Consider the following 18,540-nt stretch of genomic DNA (forward strand, 5'->3'; position numbering starts at 1 on the left):
AAGAGAAGCAGTATGAGAAATGCGGTGATCCCCCCCTCTCAGGTTGTTTAGTTCTCTGTCCTGCTGCCAGTCAGTTTTTGAGTCAGTGACACAATGGCTCCTTATTCAGAGTGAGGCAGGACAAACCTCTGAGCCATGAGGTCTCTGCCTTCCTCACTCTCACCGTAGATGCCTTTCTAGGAACACTTGGGTAGTACCTGGAGCAGCAGAATGGCTCAGTCTGTTGGGAAAGGCAACCTGTTCCTTTAAAGGCAACAGTGCTCAACTGGGAGCAACTTTGTCCCTCGGGGGCATATGTGTCAATGTCTGGAAATATCTTTTGTTGTCACAACTGGAGTGTGCGATCAGCATCCAGTGGGATACTGCTAAACATCCTACAATGCACAGGGCCAGCTCCCTACCGCAAAGAAGTATCCAACCCAGGATGTCAAGAGTGTCAGAGTTGGGAAACCTTACTTTATGGAAAGCTTAGGGAGCTGATGGGGGAAAACACAAGGTATTAATGGGGAGTGTGTTCCGAAATAAGGGGTTTGAGCCAGGTCAGGAGTCCTTAAAGGGGAGCCAGGGATTCTCAAAGGAATGCCTGAGGCCCCAGCCAGTCTACCTATAATAGACAGGAAGCAGCAGCTCTGGCTTCTTCTCCACCTGAGTGGACAGGATGACCCTTCGATCCTCAAATTCTGCCACCTCTTCTTCCTCCAGCTGTTTTAAGAGCTCCAGGTCGCTGGAAGAAGTGAGCTCATCCCGGATGTGGCTCCAGTCATACTGCTGGCGCAAGAAGCTCTGCCACTTACTGGGGAACACCCCAGGCCTCAGAGGACGCTTGCTCTGGATCCATCGGGCAGTGCGCTTGTTAAGCTTTTCCAGCACGATAGCCTCCCAGGCTCTGGCCTCTTTTTCAGGAGGTGGAAGCCAGGTTTCCCTCTCCTCCAGGTTCACATCTGGAGAAAGTGACAGATCCATGTCTGGGTTCCTGCGGGGATGAAGAATGAGAGGGCCAGGTGCTTCCTGGACTGCACTTGTTGGCTTTGATTTCTTCAGCTTCTTTAGATTGGCAGAGCTTTCCGTCTTCATAGCCTGGGAGGTGACCTTTGTTGAGGGACCTGAAAAATCCAAGAACTTGAGGCTGGCAGGTTTCTCAGGTCGGGCCTTCCTGACCTTGCAAGGCTGGATGATGTTGTCTGCATTGTAGAGATGGTCAAAGCTGTACTGGCTGTAAGGAATGCTGGGCAGCGCTCGCAGCCACACCACCTCCTGAGAAAAGGTGAGGTTTGCAGCAGCTTTTTTCACATACTGGTTCTTGAGGTGTGCACAGTGCTGTGGGCTAAAGTGGAAGACTGGAGGCACACTGGAAACAGAGGTACATTCCAACTTGCTTCTTGGTTTTAAGTGGGAGAAAATCATGCCCCTTCCCAACTGTGGGGGAAGTGACTGATGGAAATGGTGGGGGAGAAAGGTCTTTCCCTTTTCCGTCCTAGTCATGGTTTCCCAGCAAATGCTTCTTTTCCACACTGCCTGGTCCAGAGGACGGCTGGAGGCAGGACCAGGCACCTATTAAGGGGATGGGAAAAACTGGTGAGAGCTCTAGGTCAGTGGAAATTGGTATCCCATAGCAGTCGGTAAGAAAATAACCTAGAGAACAGATGGGGGAGGGGAGAGGCCACGTGAATTAGAAGCACAAGAGAGGAGTTCCCGTGGTGGCGCAGTGGTTAACGAATCCGACTAGGAACCATGAGGTTGCGGGTTCGGTCCCTGCCCTTGCTCAGTGGGTTAAAGATCCGAGGTTACCGTGAGCTGTGGTGTAGGTTGCAGACGTGGCTCAGATCCCTAGTTGCTACGGCTCTGGTGTAGGCCGGTGGCTACAGCTCCGATTCGACTCCTAGCCTGGGAACTCCATATGCCGCGGGAGCGGCCCAAAGAAATAGCAGAAAGACAAAAAAAAAAAAAAAAAAAAAAAAGAAAAAAAAGAAACACAAGAGAAAGACATGCTGCAACATTCAAAATATTCCTTGTGTCAGACCTTTGCTTCCAGTTCTCACATTTGTCCCAAAGCTCTGCCCTGCATCTCCTTATGAGGGATGACTTTTCAGCAGCATCCCAGGCTTCTAATTTTCCCCCAAATGTTGCTTTCTCCCTGTTGAAAGACTTGTAAAGTTCAGACAACCCAGCCTGGCATTCAGGGTTCTCCCTGAGTATGACTCTGGTTTATGGCCTTGTCCTGACATATAATCTCTCTCTCTCTCTTTTTTTTTTTTTTTTTTTTTTTGTCATTTTGTCTTTTCTAGGGCCGCTCCTGCGGCATATGAAGGTTCCCAGCTAGGGGTCTAATCGGAGCTGTAGCTACCAGCCTACACCAGAGCCACAGCAACGCAGGATCCGAGCTGAATCTGCAACCTATACCACAGCTCATGGCAACGCTGGATCCTTAACCCACTGAGCAAGGCCAGGGATCGAACCTGCAACCTCATGGTTCCTAGTCGGATTTGTTTCCGCTGCGCCACAATGGGAACTCCCTAGATGTGTTTTTATAAAGGAATTGGGACAGGACAAAATGTTCTAAGGTTTGGTCAAAAGAGGCTTGTCCTGGAGAGACTTAGAAGACAAGTGTCAGGCCAGGCTCTGCACTCCTCAGCCATGTTACCCTGGGCAAAAGATTTAATATCCCTGGTTTGCCTTAGTTTGCCACTCTGAAAATAGAGTCTGATACCTGTTCTAATTTAGCATTGATATGAAGCGCAAAATTAGAGAACATGTATGAAAGTTCTTTGCCAGCTACAGGAATTGTGAGGAACTGTTGTTATTGACTTAAGCACGGACTATTATTCTTAGAAGGCAAGTCTCTGGGGCCCCACAGTTAGAAGCATTGGGCACTTAGGGAACAGTTTAGGAGTACTGGGGTCCTAGGCAATTAAAGGAAAAGATGCAGAGTTCCCTGGTGGTGCGGTGGGTTAAGGATCTGGTGATGTCATTGCTGTGGCACGGGTTCAATCCCTGGCCCCAGAAACTTCTGCATACCGTGGGCATGCCCTCCCCCAAAAGAAGGTGCATAGAGAGGGAAGAAAAGACCTCGGGGACCACTATTGAGGCAGGGTCCCTCCCAACACTATCCCTTAAGAACCAAAAGCAGAGTGGCAGGTCCCAGGTCCTCTTGTGTACTGTCAGCTTTAGGAAGTTGAATATAAGGCATCCTACAGTTATTCAAACCTGGTATAACTACAGACCCAGCCCTGTAATCTGGTAAGCAGCAACCAGGAGCATTATCTCTTGCATTTCCAGGAACTTGGCTGGACAGGAAGGAGCGGGGACAAAAGGTTTATGCCACATGCCTCCAGTTAAAACCTGATATTAGAATCCAGAATCAAAACGGTGGTATCTCAGAGGTTCCAAATCTGGTTCCGCGCTTCTATTCACCTTCCTGATCCACCTTCCTCAACCTGGTCTTTTGCCTTTATTCTGCAGAAATAGTTGAAGTGGGCTAAATAATGCATGCGAAAAAGAGTAATACCTTGCTTTTTTCCCCTCTGTTACTAAAGCAGTGGAAACTGCCACAGAAGAAAAGGCCATAAACCTTATTTTTGAGTACTTTACTAAGTACTAAAGTTCCTAGGTAGGCCCCAAACGGGGACAGTCAACTTCTGGGACATGTTTGTAAGATATGGTTAAAGGACCTTCTGCATGAAGATCACCTGAGGAGTTTGTTAAAAACTCGCAGATCCCTGTGTTCCGCACCCCAGCATATCGCTTCGGTAGCCTGCAAGTGAGGCCTGGGAATCTTCATTTTAGCAAGCTCGCAGAGATTTTTATATACATTAGATTTAGAGAAAACTACGATCCAAGAGCTATCTGTGGGATTTATGAAAGACGCTTGGTTAGTGGGGAGAGTGAGATCAGGGAACACAGCCTCTTAACCTGGCTTATTTCAAATTCCCACTCAGCTGCCTCCTTCTTAGCAGGAAGTTCCCTTAATTTTTTCCCCTCGACTTTCAAATTCCCATTCTTTGCCATGCACTCATGCAGATATACTGCTGTCTCCTAAGATTACTCTGAAAACTCTGCCATAAAATATGATCTAGGAGTTCACCTGTGGCAGCAGGTTAAGGATCTGGCTTGTGTCGCCGCTGCAGTGTGGGTTGGATCCCTGGCCTGGGGAACTTCCACATGCTGCGGACACAACCGGAAAGTTTAAAAAAAAAAAAAAGGATTTGTTCCAACGCTTCTATTTTATTTTATTTTTTTGCTTTTTAGGGCCACACCTGTGGCACATGGAGGTTCCCAGGCTAGGAGTCAAATCGGAACTACAGCTGCCGGCCTACGCTACAGCCACAGCAACTCGGGATCCGAGACACATCTGCGACCTACACCACAGTTCACGGCAACGCCAGATCCTTAACCCACTGAGCGAGGCCAGGGATGGAATCCACAACCTCATGGTTCCTAGTCGGATTCATTTCTGCTGCACCACGATGGGAACTCCCCAACTCTTTTATAATACAGATTTCAAACTGAGGTCCTGAGGGAAGGGATGTGACTAAGATCACAGTACTGGTTAGTACCTGAAGCAGCACTGACTTTTTGACACCTAATCCAAAATCTTCAACTACATCTATCTGCCTCTTGTCATTCAGCTGATGCCAATAAGCTTCTTTCGCATACCGATGGAGCAGCAGTGTTCTGAAATTACCTTCAAAATGGCTTCCCACGCACAATCTTCAAAGGGAAGCAAAGTTCTGTCATAAAACTTTCCTAGTTTGAAGGTCCAAAGCTGATTATACTGGTCACCAGGCAACCAACTAGTTAGAATTCCATGAGTCTACTCACAGAATCTGTGGGTTCAATCAGGGGTTCAGTATCTTCGGCTATTTATTAACTTTCCTTCTTTGTAAGCTGAGCTTTGGGAAATTGCATTGTTATTTATTGACCAGTAGCAAAATGGATGTCTTGGCCATTCTTTGAAAAATAAACCTCTAGGTTTATGAAGCTCAATATTTCCCTCCCCCACATTGGTTCATAAGTGCTCCTGAGAAAGCGACAAAGCGGACAAACACATGAACACCAAGCTCTGGCATGTTTCAGACCACCAGGCTGACAGAACACATGGTAAAGCAGAATGAGTGTCTCTGGGCCTCTCCCATTCCCCTTTTATCTCTGCCCCTGCTTATTCTCCTCCCTTCGCCCAGTTGAATTCCATCTCCCCTGCTCTCCCAATTCTGGCTAGATTATCAGCCAATAACACTATTTTTACAAGCGGACCCTTCAAGTCCTGTATTTCTTTTCTTTTCTTTTTTTTTTTTGACTGCACCCGCTGCATACAAAATATCCTTGGCCAGGGATCAAACCCTCACCAAGCCACAGCAGTGACAATGTTGGATCCTTAACTGCTAGGCCACCAGAGAACTCCAAAGCCCTGTATTTTTTTTTAAATTATTTTCCCAATACAATTTTTTTTTCTACTGTACAGCATGAGGACCCAGTTACACACGCATGTACACATTAATTAAAAATACAGGCCTATAGAATACTGGTCTTCAGGATTCCCCTTGTGAAAAGAATTAATTGTCCTGACAATAAAGATTTCTGGGCATAAAGTTCTGTCTGTCTAATTGACCTGGGGTGGTGGTTTTCAGGTAATCGCCCTCTCTTGCTGACTAACCTGAGCCCTGACTTCTAGGGTCTGGGCTAGATTTGTGCTCAGGCTCTGAGACCTTTGAAAAAGGACATGTTTTCTGGGATGAAATGACTTAAAGACTTAAAAAGTTAAATATTAAAACACTGGTTAAGGTTCCTCAAAAACAAATTACCATGTGATCCAGCAATTCTCCTTCTGGGTATATACCCAAAGAATTGAAAGCAGAGGCTTATACAGATGTTTGCTACACCCATGTTCATGCATATGCACAATAGCCAAAAGGTGGAAGCAACCCAAATGTTCATCAGTGGATGAATGGATAAACTGTCAGAGTCCCTGGTGGCTGAGGGATTAATGATCCAGTGTTGTCACTGCTGTGGTGTGGGTTTGATCCCTGGACTGGGAACTTCCATATGCCTTGGACACTACCAAAAAAAAAAGTGGTATATGTATACAAATGCCGACATGCTACATATGTGGATGAACCTGGAAGACCTTGTGCAAAGTGAAATGAGACACACAAAGACGTAGTGTATGATTCTGCTTATATCATGTACTTAGAATAGTCAAATCACAGAGACAGAAAGTGGAATAGTGATTTCCAAGAGCTATGGTGGAGAGTGAGGAATGAGTTTTTTAATAGGTACAGAATTTCAGTTTGGGTGATGAAAAAGGAGATACTGTTGAAGGCTGCATAACAATATGAATGTACTTAGTTAACTATGCACTTTAAAGGGTAAATTTTATCTTTGTATATTACCAAAGTTTACAAAAAAGACCCTGTTTAATTATAAAAAACATTTTTTTTTTTTGGTGATAGAAATTCTGGCCAAAAAAGCAAAGTAAAACTTTCCACTGGAGTTCTCATTGTGGCTCAGAGGTAACATACCCAACTAGTATCCATGAGGACGCAGGTTTGATTCTGGGCCTTGCTCAGTGGGTTAAGGATCTGGGGCTGCGGTGAGCTGCGGTGTAGGTCACAGACATGGCTCAGATCCCACATTGCTGTGGCTGTGGTGTAGGTCAGCAGTTGCAGCTCTGACTTGACCCCTAGCCTGGGAACTTCCATATGCCTCACATGCAGCCCTAAAAAGAAAAAAAACAAAACAAAAAACTATCCACAATACCCCAAAGCCTAAGAGACAACAGTTTAAGTAGTTTTCTACTAGTCTTTTTAATTAAAAAAAATTTTTTTGGTCTTTTTTCGGGGGGGGGGCGCATTAGCGGTAAATGGAGGTTCCCAGGCTAGGGGTCAAATTGGAGCTGTAGCTGCCAGCCTAGCCCACAGCTTCAGCAACACAGGATCCGAGCCGTGTCTGTGACCTACACCACAGCTCACGGCAACGCTGGATCCCTAACCCACTGAGCGAGGCCAGGGATCGAACTTTCATCCTGATGGATCTAATGGGATTCCTTACCACTGAGCCACAACAGGAACTCCTCTACCTGCTTTTAATGTCATGAAAATTTCCTCATATTCTCCTACTATATCTTTTAAATTTTTATTTTTATTTTTTGCTTTTCAGGGCCACACCTGAAAACCCACTGAACAGGGCCCAGGATCAAACCCACATCCTCATGGATACTAGTCGGGTTCGTTACAACTAAGCCACATGGAAACTCCTGCAATATCATTTTAATGGCTACATCTCTTCTGTTGTACGACTCCATCACAATTAAACTGACTAAACCAAATTCATATTGCTAGTTTATGTTTCTTTTTCCTCTATTAAGATGACCATATGGTAAGCTTTGTTACAAATATTTACACACATTTATGAATATTTACTTAAGTGAAATTTCTAAAAGTGGAACTGTGAGTCAAAGAGAACACATTTAAAAAATATCTTTAACCAGATTGCCCTGAAATGGTCATACCAGTGTATGTATCCACCAAAAGTATATTAGTGTCTGTTTCCCAAATCTTTAATTTTTCTGTTTTATTTATAAAACAGAAACAAACTCACAAACTTGGAAATCAAACTTAGAGCTACCAAAGGGGAAATTGTGGGGGGGAAGAGATAAATTGGGAGGATGGGATTAAGACATACACACTACTATATATAAAATAGGTAATAAGGACCCACCGTATAGCACAGGGAAGTCTACTCAATGTTCTGTAATAACCTATATGGAAAAAAAAGAATGGATGTATATGTATAACTGATTTACTTAGCTGTAAACCTAATACAGCATTGTCAATCAACTGCATCCCAATAACATTTTTGAGAGCTATTATTATTTACTTTCTTTAGTTTCTGAGACTCTTGTGCACAAAATACACTGGGAAGTGCCCATATAACCAGTACAAAAGTAATTACAGCTAAAGGAACTTTCATGACTAATGACCAGTAGGACAGGAGAACATTGGAAACTAGGTAAAAAGCCTTGTCTGAGAAGACTATGGCCTGTTGGAGTTCCCATCGTGGCTCAGTGGTTAACGAACCCGACTAGGAACCATGAGGTTGTGGGTTCCACCCCTGGCCTTGCTCAGTGGGTTAAGGATCTGGTGTTGTCGTGAACTGTGGTGTAAGTCGCAGACGAGGCTGGGATCCCGCATTGCTGTGGCTGTGGTGTAGGCCAGCAGCTGTAGCTCTGATTAGACCCCTAGCCTGGGAACCTCCACATGCCACGGGAGTGGCCCTAGAAAGACAAAAATAGAAAAATAAAAAAAAAGATTATGGCCTGTTAGGAGCAGAGGCAAACACAAGTTTTATGGGCTTAAAGCTTATGCAATTTGCAGGTTTCTCTAACAGAAAATATATGAATTCATGAATGTAAACTTAAGCACAAGGCCTTGGAGGAAGCCTGTTAACTTTAATGAGAAATTCACCACCGGGTGAAACCCATAGCTTATGAAAAAGTGGGAAAATTCTCCAGGATGAAAGGGAGATAATGTTTGCCTAAATGGAGCAACATGAGAGTCCAGTATAACAAAATGACAACTACTACCTCATTTAGCTATTTGTACATCCATAAGGAAAGAAGCTGAGGTCACAAAGCTAGTAAGATGCTAGGCCTCTTAGTTGTGGAACGGTGTGGAAAAATTAACATACACACAAAACACAAGAAAAACACCATTAAAAAATTTTTATTAGAGTATAGTTGATTTACAACCTTGTGGTAGTTTTAGGTGTACAGCAAGGTGAATCAGTTATACATACACATAAGCACTTCTTTTTTTTTTTTTCCTTTAGCTGCCCCAAGGCACTGCAGTTCCCGGAGCAGGGATCAGATCACAGGATCCTACATAGGATCCTTTTATTTTTGTCTTTTTAGGGCAGCACTTGCGGCATATGGAGGTTCCCAAGCTAGGGGTCAAATTGGAGCTGTAGCTGCTGGCCTATGCCACGGCCACAGCATACAGGATCTGAGCCATGACTGAGACCTACACCACAGCTCACAGTAACCCTGGATCTTAACCCACTAAGCAAGACTGGGGATCTAACCCATGTCCTTGTGGATACTAGTTGGGTTCCTTAACTACTGAGCCATGACAGGAACTCCCACATAGGATCTTTTAACACACTTAACCCACTGTGTTGGGGGGGCTGTGGATGGACCTGTCTTGGCACTGCAGAGAAGCTGCTGATTTCCTTATGCTACAGTAAGAATGCCTCTGTTCTTTTCCAGATTATTTTCCTACACAGGTATTACAGAATACTGAATAAAACCAAAAACCAACCCCTACCTTTTTACAAAAAAGAAACAGACTCACAGATTTCTAAATCAAACCTACGGTTACCAAAGGGGAAATGTAACAGTGGGTAGGAGGGTGAGATGTATAAATTAGGAGTTTGAGATTAATATATATACACTACTATATATAAAATAAGCAACCAACAAGGACCTACCGGACATTTTAAAAGGTCTATGACTATTAACCGGTGTGAATTACTCAACAAAGTGATGAAACTTAATTCCAGCCCACTCCTCCTGGCTATTAAGTTTGGCGACTTGACACATTTGCTAAGTGCCAGGTTCCTTCGGGGGCAGCCCTGGTCCAGCCTACTCCAGCTCCTGAGAGGTAAAGCCAGGAAATCCGTTCCCGAAGTAAAAGTCCTGCGTCTCGGTTTTCCCTCTTACTTTGAAAGACAGGCTGCTTACTGATTGGCAGGACTTCCCTGCTACCCCAATTTCAGCCGACTGCTCGCCACCAATGGGTGCTGAGACTGCAGTTAAGTAGCCTGCCGCTAGGGGACCTCTGACTACTTTCTAACTTTCGTAGGCTCTTCAATCGCCCATATCTGAAATAAGGCACAAAATGGTGGCCTCGTATCTGGCTCTCCTGCGAGCGACGAGACTTTACCAAGTGGGCCATACGAGCTGCGGACGGTTGGTAGGGCTTCCAAAACTAAGGACCGCTAACCCAATCTCTTGGACCCCATTCCGGATGGCGGCGACCGTGACGCTGGAGCCCGCGGGCCGTTGCTGCTGGGACGAGCCGGTGCGCATTGCTGTGCGCGGCCTGGCCCCAGAGCAGCCGGTCACGCTGCGCGCGTCCCTGCGCGACGAGAAGGGCGCGCTCTTCAGGGCCCACGCGCGCTACTGCGCCGACACCGACGGCCAGCTGGACCTGGCGCGCGCGCCCGCGCTGGGCGGCAGCTTCGTGGGGCTCGAGCCCATGGGGCTCTTCTGGGCTCTGGAGCCCGAGAAGCCTTTGCTACGGCTGGTGAAGCGGGACGTGCAGACGCCCTTCGCCGTGGAGCTGGAGGTGTTCGACGGCCACGAGCCCGAGGGCGGGCGGCTCCTGGGCCGGGCTGTGCACGAGCGCGACTTCCTGCGCCCGGGGTTCGGCGCGAGCCGGTGCGCGCGGGCCGGGTGCGCGCCACGCTTTTCCTGCCTCCAGGTGAGCCGCGGACTAACATAACTGTAAGGCAAGGGGTAGCTCCCAACATTCTGGAGGTCCACGGGGCCTGAAACTTTCTGGGAGACAGGAATGGGACAGTAAGGTTGGCTGGGGAGGTGCTCTGCCACTCCAAAATAGAGGTTAGGCCAAAGACATCATACGGAAAGAGAAGAGGTAGTTGTAATGTAAAGAAAAGGAATAGAGTAGGGCGTTTCCACTGTGGCTCAGCGGGTTAAGAGCCCGACTAAAATCCAAGAGGAGGCAGGTCTGATTCCTGGCCTCCATAAGTGGGTTAAAGGTTCTGGTGTTGCAACAGGCTGAGTCGCAAATGCCTCTGGGAACTGGCGTTGTTGCAGCTGTGGCTGCGTAGGCTGGATGCCTTCTGGCCTGGGAACCTCCATGTGCCAAGGGTGCAGCCCTAAAAAGACCAAAAGAAATAAGTATAGGTAGTTTCTAAATCTCACTGGCTGTTTCTCATTGCCTGGGTTGCTGGGGTGGTCAGTTTCTTGAAGGAGATGCAATGTACATCTTTTCTTGTTGTGGCCAGTGGCTGATGATTCTTTCCTGTTGATGACTCTTCTGCTGTGATCTGTAACGGACAGTTCTTTGCATAATTAATGTGGAGTGGTACTGCTGAGAATTCCCCTTCTGTCTTCTGAAATCCAATGTGAGGTTCCCCTTTATTAATTTTCACAGCACCAGCAATGTACGGGGACCCAGCTGTCCACATCCCCACTAGAATCTGGCATTCCCAATTTGGGGGAGGGAGCAGAGAGGACATTGATTTTTACTGTTTTCATTGTCTGTACATTATTTTTAATCACAAAAGTAGTGCATGCTTTTTGTAAAAATCTGTGGGGCTTTGAGGCTCTGGGTATAGAAGGGAACGTGGATTTAGCCTAAGCCACTGTCTGGATCTTTGAAGACCAGAGCCATTCAGCATTTCTGATTGTCAACAGAAAACTCTGACATCACCAAATAGGCAACACGTGGCTTCTGACACCACTGCAAAGAGCTTCAGGAATTGTTTAGTTTTGTCTTTTGTTTCTTCCCAAGAACCTGGCCCCTTTCCTGGGATCGTGGACCTTTTTGGAGCTGGAGGGGGCCTTCCAGAATACCGAGCCAGTCTGCTGGCTGGAAAGGGTTTTGCTGTGATGGCGCTGGCTTATCATAACTACGAAGACCTCCCCAAAGGCATAGAGAATGTCCACCTGGAGTACTTTGAAGAAGCTGTGAACTACTTGCTTAGTCACCCTCAGGTTGGAAATTCTCTACGTTTTGTGTTCTTGTACCAGCTTTCCTCCTCTTAAGTGTTCTGGGTTATCACAGACCCTGACAAGTTCCTGACAGCCCCTCCCTGCCCTCAGCACACACTACCTTCCATAGTCACTTCTCCCAGACCCGTTCTAAGCAATTAGATGTTGCTCTCACAGATTTCCTGGCTAGTAAAGATGGTCACATGGAATTTTAAATGCCAGTGGTTTGCAGTATTTCTTTACAAGCCCAAACACATTGAGAAGCCTGGGTTTGACACAGGAAGTAGAGGGAAAGGGGAAAGGGATCAGTCTCCAGGAGGCAGCCTCCAGCTTAAAGCCTTGTGTTTAACAGCCCTCTCCTCCGTGTGTCCCTCTGAGAGCAGATATCCAGTCTTAAGGAAGCACCTTTGGCGAAGAACCTAGGGGGTAGGCAATGTCTTCAGGGTTCAGGTTATTAGAGGATTAGAAGATAAGCCTTGCTTTATTTTATAATTCAATCACAGCTCAAGGTGGCTGGATTCTTTGGAGCTCTTAGCAAAGGCAATGGGGTGTAGTGCAACCAGCTTAAGATGTGCAATAGAGAAAAGTTAAGTGTGAGGTTGTTGTGGGTTTTTTTTTATTTTGATTTTTATTATGATTATTTTTATGCTTTTTTTGTCTTTTTAGTGCCACACCTGAGGCATACAGAGGTTCCCAGGGTGGGGGTCTAATCAGAACTACAGCTGCCAGCCTATGCCTCAGCCACAGCAACACCAGATCCGAGCTGCATCTGCGACCTACACCACAGCTCACGGCCAACACAGGATCCTTAACCCACTGAGACCAGGGATCGAACCCAAAACCTCATGGTTCCCAGCTGGATTTGTTTCCTCTGCACCACGACGGGAAGTCCTAAATCTGAGTTTCGATCTTGGCAATTTCTAGCTCCATGACCTTGGGGCCCTTGTTTCCTCCTCTCAAAAATCAGGATGACGATAACATCCTACTCCTAGCACCTTTATGCAGAATAAACGGTTGAAATCAGTCAAGGGTGCTGCTGTAGAAGTCACGAGAAAGAAAGGAGACTGCTGCGGAGAGGTCAGTCAGAAGGCCGTTTGTAACACAAGAGTCTGGTAATTGACAAGAACAGTCCTTGTGGAATAGGGCAAACCCAAACCACCCTGGAGAGGACCCAGCAGGGAATGAAGACAGGAAAGAACTACAGACCAAGTTTGCTTCCCTTTTGTTGTGAAAGGGAGTAGAAAACTAGGGCAGAGTGGATTTGAGGTCAAGGGACTGTTATTAAAATGCAAGAGGTATGCAAGTTCCCTGGTGGCCTAGGAGTTAAGGATGTAGAGTTGTCACTGCTGTAGCTCGGGTTTGATCCCTGGCCTGGGAACTTTTGTATGCTGCAGGTGGCGGCCAAAAAAAAAAAAAAATTTGGTGTAAGAGGTACAAGAGCATGAGGTACATGGATGGAGAGGAGCCAGCAGAGAGGAAAGTTGTGGAGGAGAGAGAGCGAGAGGGAAGAAGTGACTGCAGGAGCAAAGTCCTTGAGAATGAGAGTGTGTGGGATCCCAAGCACAAGCGGAGGAGTGGCCTTTGATAAGAACAGAGCTACTTGGGAAACAGGAAGGAAGATGGAGCTTGAGTACACGTTGAACTGAGTAGACCTGGCAGGGGAAAGGGAGGACCGGTTCCTACGTACTAGCTCCTATGTTCTCCGTGAAGTAGGAAGGGATGAGAGCGAAGGAGGACAGAGGTTAAAGGGGGCTTACAGAGGTAGAAGACAAGGTGAAACGACTTCTGGAGAAGTGGAAAGCAAACACCAGCGCAGCGTGGCAGGATCGAGGGGCGATGTGGATGCTCATTTGAAATCCATCATCATGACAGGACTTAAGATCTGTGGCACAAAGGTCATTTTTTTTTTCTCCAGTACTGTTCATTTGCTCAAATGCTGGCCTGGAGGAAGTGAATAACAGGTGGATTCAACTGAGGTTAGCTCCTTTCCAGGTCAGTATGATCAAAGAAAGAGAGGTATTAAAGGAGTTGAGAGCATTTGCAAAGGAGTGATTAGAATAAAGAAGCTTGAAATCTAAACTGTACGAGGTGGCAAGTGAGAACTTGAGAGAGGTACAGATAGAGAAGAAAGTGGTAGTCAAGGGTTCAGAGGGCTGGGCATGGGCGGTAAGAGAATGGCTAAGGTGGCGGTGAAGAAAAGGTGATTAGCGAGGAGAATGCTTGAAGGTGAGATCGATGTGCTTACTGATGACTCTGCTTAGGTTATGACAGTGGGAGTGTGTGGCTGAGAGAAGATCACTGGTGGTTTGGAGGTCAGGGAACTGAGAGGCCAAAGTATTCTGTAGTCATTCATGTGGTTGCTGGAGGCAATGCTGATGGAGAAACCGGGAAAGCAATATAGAGGGAGGATGAGTCAGTGGCCCAAGGCTGCAGACCTTGGTAAATGGAAGAGCCCAGAGTCAGGCTCAGTTCCACCTGACTCTCAAGTCCAGGCACTGCTCCCCACACGGCACTGTGAGCTCAGAAGGACTCACTCTCCTTTTGCCTTTGTCTTTTCTCAGGTGAAGGGTCCAGGAGTCGGGCTGCTTGGGATTTCCAAAGGCGGTGAACTCTGCCTCTCCATGGCCTCCTTCCTGAAGAGCATCACCGCCACCGTGGTAATCAATGCCTCTGTGGCCAACATCGGGGGAACCTTGCACTACAAGGGTGAGACCCTGCCCCCTCTGGGCACCAACCCAAGTCGAATCAAAGCGACCAAAGATGGCGTTGCAGACATTTTGCATGTCCTCAACAGCCCTTTGGAGGGACCTGACCAGAAGAGTTTCATTCCTGTGGAAAGGGCTGAGAGTGCCTTCCTGTTCCTTGTGGGTCAGGATGACCACAACTGGAAGAGTGAGTTCTATGCTAATGAGGCCTCTAAGCGCTTGCAGGCCCATGGGAAGGAGAAGCCCCAGATCATCTGCTACCCAAGGGCGGGACACTATATTGAGCCTCCTTACTTCCCCCTGTGCCGGGCTTCTCTGCACGTCTTGGTGGGCCGCCCTGTCATCTGGGGAGGGGAGCCCAGGGCTCATGCCATGGCCCAGGTGGATGCCTGGCAGCAGCTCCAGACTTTCTTCCACAAACACTTGGGCGGGGAGAAGGGGACTATCCCAACAAAACTGTGATTGGGTCACATCTGATTGGGTGGCATCCTGATGCTAATCTCTCCTGGGAACAGCTGCCAGAAGTTGTGTGTCCGTGTGTGTAGTTTTTTTTCTCTTCAATAATTACTTAAGAGTTCTTCCCCCTTCACTGTTAGAGTGAACATACCAAGAAGTTTTCAAGATTTTTATAATTATATACTTTTTCAGTTGTTTGAGGGGAGAGTGATGCTCTAGAAAACATAAGAGATGGAGAAAGCATACCTTTTAGTATCTAACAACATCCACCTGACAAAGCTATAGCCCTGAAAGGAAAAGAGCAATACCTGACTAACAGTGCCTGATACACGACTGCTGCTCAGTAGCAATTTGTTGTGTTACTTATTATTATGTTTGAATATGTATAATAACTAATAAATGTTATCTACTGTGGAAAAAAGCATATACACGGAGTTCCCTTTGTGGCTTGGTTGAAACGAATCCAACTAGGAACCATGAGATTGCAGGTTCAATCCCTGGCCTCGTTCAGTAGGTTAAGGACTGGCGTTGCTGTGAGCTGTGGTGTAGGTCTGAGACGTGGCTCCGATCCTGTGTTGCTGTAGCTGTGATTCTACCCCTAGCCTGGGAACCTCCATATGCCACGAGTTGGCCCTAACAAAAAAAAAAAAAAAAAGCATATACAATGTCAAAAATTTTATCCTTTAAAAAAAAAATCTTTTTAGGCCACATCCATGGAATATGGAAGTTGCCAGGCTAGGGGTAGAATCAGAGTTGGAGCTTCCGCCCTACACCACAGTCACAGCAACCACAGATCCTTGCCCCATCTGCGACCTACACTGCAGGTCTTGCAAGAATATACAATGGAGAAAAGATAGTCCTTTCAATAGCTGGTACTGGGAAAACTGGACAACTACTGGCAAAAGAATGAAATTAGAACACTTTCTAAGACCAAACACAAAAATAAACTAAAAATGGATTAAAGACCTAAATGTAAGAGCAGATACTATAAAACTCTTCAAGGAAGACACAGGCAGAACACTCTTTGACATGAACCACAGCAATATCTTTTGGATCCACTTCCTAGAGTAACACAAATAAAAAACCAATGGGGAGTTCCCATTGTAGCTCAGCGGGTTACGAACCTGACTAGTATCCATGAGTATGCATGTTAGATCCTTGGCCTCACTCAGTGGGTTGAGGATCCAGCCTTGCCATGAGTTATGGTATAGGTCTCAGACACAGCTCAGATCCTGCATGCTGTGATTGTGGTGCAGGCCAGTGGCTGCAGCTCTGATTTGACCCCTAGCCTGGGAACCTCCATATGCCACAGGTGCTCCCCTAAAAAAAAAAGCAATAAATAAGCAAATGGCATGTAATCAAACTTAAAAGCTTTTGCACAGAAAAAGAAATAAGCAAAATGAAAAGCCAACCCACAGAGCAGAGTAAAATACTTGTAAATGAAGCGACTGACAAGGGATTAATCTCCAAAATATAGAAACAACTCACTCAGCTCAATATCAAAGAAACAAACATCCCATCAAAAAATGGGCAGAAGATCTGAATAGACATTTCTCAGAAGAAGACATACACATGGCCAAAAGACACATAAAATGATGCTCAACATTGCTAATTATTAGAGAAATGCAAATCAAAACTACAGTGTGGTATCACCTCATACCAGTCAAAAGAGTCATCATCAGAAAGTCGACAAACAATAAATGCTGGAGTCAAGGTGGAGTAAAGGGGACCCTCCTACACCACTGACAGGAATGGAGATTGGTACAACCATTATGGAAAACAGTATGACGTTTTCTTAGAAAACTAAAACCAGAACTCCCATATGATCCAGCAATCCCACTCCTGGACATGTATCTATAGAAAGCCATGACTGCAAAAGATACATGCACCCCACTATGCAGTGAAATAGTTCACTGCAGCACTCTTTATAATAGCTATGTGGAAACAACCTAAATGTCCATGGACAGAGAAATGGATAAAGAACAAGTGGTACATATACACTGTGGAATATTACTCAGCAACCAAAAATAATATAATAATGTCATTTGCAACAACATGGATGGACATAAAGATTTTCATACTGAGTGAAGCAAGTCAGAGAAAGACAAATATCATATGATATCACTTATTGTGTAGAATCTAAAAAAAGAGGAAAATGAACTTATTTCCAAAACAGAAGCAGACTCATACTTCAAAAACAAACTTGGGATTAACAAAGGAGACAGGTCTGAGGGGGAGGGATGGATTGGGCATTTGGGACTGGCATGTGCACACTACTGCATATGAAGTGGATCATCAATGGTGACCTACTGTATATTGTAGGGAACTCTATGCAAGACTCTGTGATAACCTATATGAGGAAAAATGTGAAAAAGTTTGGATATGCGTATGTGTTAAACTGAATTACTTCATTGTACAGCAGAGATTATCACAGCATTGTAAACCAAAAATATTTCAATAAGACTTTAAAAAATGAAAAAAATAAAAAGAGCTCACATAAGTCTCCTGAAACATACAGGTAGGAAATGTATGAGAAAAAAGTTAAGGCATAGAAGACAATAACACATACTCTGTTCTACCAACAGCAATGGCTGTGGTTTTGTTGTTTGTTTTTTGCTTTTTAGGGCCACACGTGTGGCACATGGAAGTTCCCAGGCTAGGGGTTGAATCGGAGCTGCAGCTGCTGGCCTATGCCACAGCCACAGCAACATGGGATCTGAGCCACGTCTGTGACCTACACCACAGCTCATGGCAACACTGGATCCTTAACCCACTAGGCGGGGCCTGGGATGGAAACTGCATCCTTATGGATATTACTCAGGTTTGTTACCACCGAGCCACAGAGGGAATTCCAACAGTTGAGGTTTTGGATTAACACAAAATAGAATAGCCCACTCAGGACCAAGCTTACTTATTTTTAAGAATTCAAGGAGTTCCCATTGTGGCTCAGTGGTAATGAACCCAACTAGTATCCATGAGGATGAGGGTTCGATCCCTCGCCTTGCTCAGTGGGTTAAAGATCTGGCATTGCCATGAGCTGTGATGGAGGTCACTGACATGGCTTGGATCTCTGAGTTGCTGTGGCTGTGGCTGTAGTGTAGGCTGACAGCTGCAGCTCTGATTTGACTCCTAGCCTGAGAACTTCCATATGCTGCACCTGCGGCCCTAAAAAGCAAAAAAAAAAAAAAAAAAACTCAAGAGAAAACACAACCACAGTGTAAAGTTATTCTGTACTCAGGAAGCATGTGGTCCCAGAAGATGAGGCTAAGTATGTGTAGACAACTTCTGGCCCCAGATTAAAAGTCTCCCTCTGTACAGATGTGAAAAGAACATCTTAAAAAATTTTCTAATCTTGTAATGAAGAATTAACACTACTAAAAGAGATGCCTGATCTTTATCCTGGCTACTAGGAGGTAATCTCTAGGCTTTTGGAATGTAATGACTGATAGCAGTATCTTTGCTCAGGGGGCCTTGGCTTCCACTGGATGATTTAGGGTTGGGGCTGTCCACACCAGAAAACCAATAGTGTGATTCAGAGGGAGGTTTTGGGTACTGGTCCCTCTGGAGACTGAAGACTGAGATCAATCATGTGTACAATCAATCAATCATGCCTATGTAATGAAGCCAAATAAAACTCTAAACACTGGG

The 18,540-nt window shown here is 45.8% G+C and overlaps 2 protein-coding genes across 2 annotated transcripts in view; one reads left to right on the forward strand and one right to left on the reverse strand.

Annotated features, from left to right (window-relative positions):
- Nucleotides 1–1,545, reverse strand: part of HEATR4 (HEAT repeat containing 4) — a 40,568-nt gene extending 39,023 nt beyond the window's left edge. Inside the window, exon 1 of the mRNA XM_021099493.1 lies at nt 605–1,545. Coding sequence (XP_020955152.1) covers nt 605–1,482 — 878 coding nt within the window. The 5' untranslated portion in view covers nt 1,483–1,545. The remainder of the gene's footprint in view (nt 1–604) is intronic.
- LOC110255331 (acyl-coenzyme A thioesterase 1-like) lies at nt 9,823–15,318 on the forward strand. Its single transcript, XM_021099494.1, is given in 4 exon segments — nt 9,823–10,407; nt 10,410–10,475; nt 11,532–11,734; nt 14,293–15,318. Coding segments are annotated over 4 exon segments (1,392 nt in total). The 5' UTR covers nt 9,823–9,890; the 3' UTR covers nt 14,899–15,318.

Source organism: Sus scrofa, chromosome 7 (assembly GCF_000003025.6).
Source record: "Sus scrofa isolate TJ Tabasco breed Duroc chromosome 7, Sscrofa11.1, whole genome shotgun sequence".
NCBI classification, from domain to species: Eukaryota; Metazoa; Chordata; class Mammalia; order Artiodactyla; family Suidae; genus Sus; species Sus scrofa.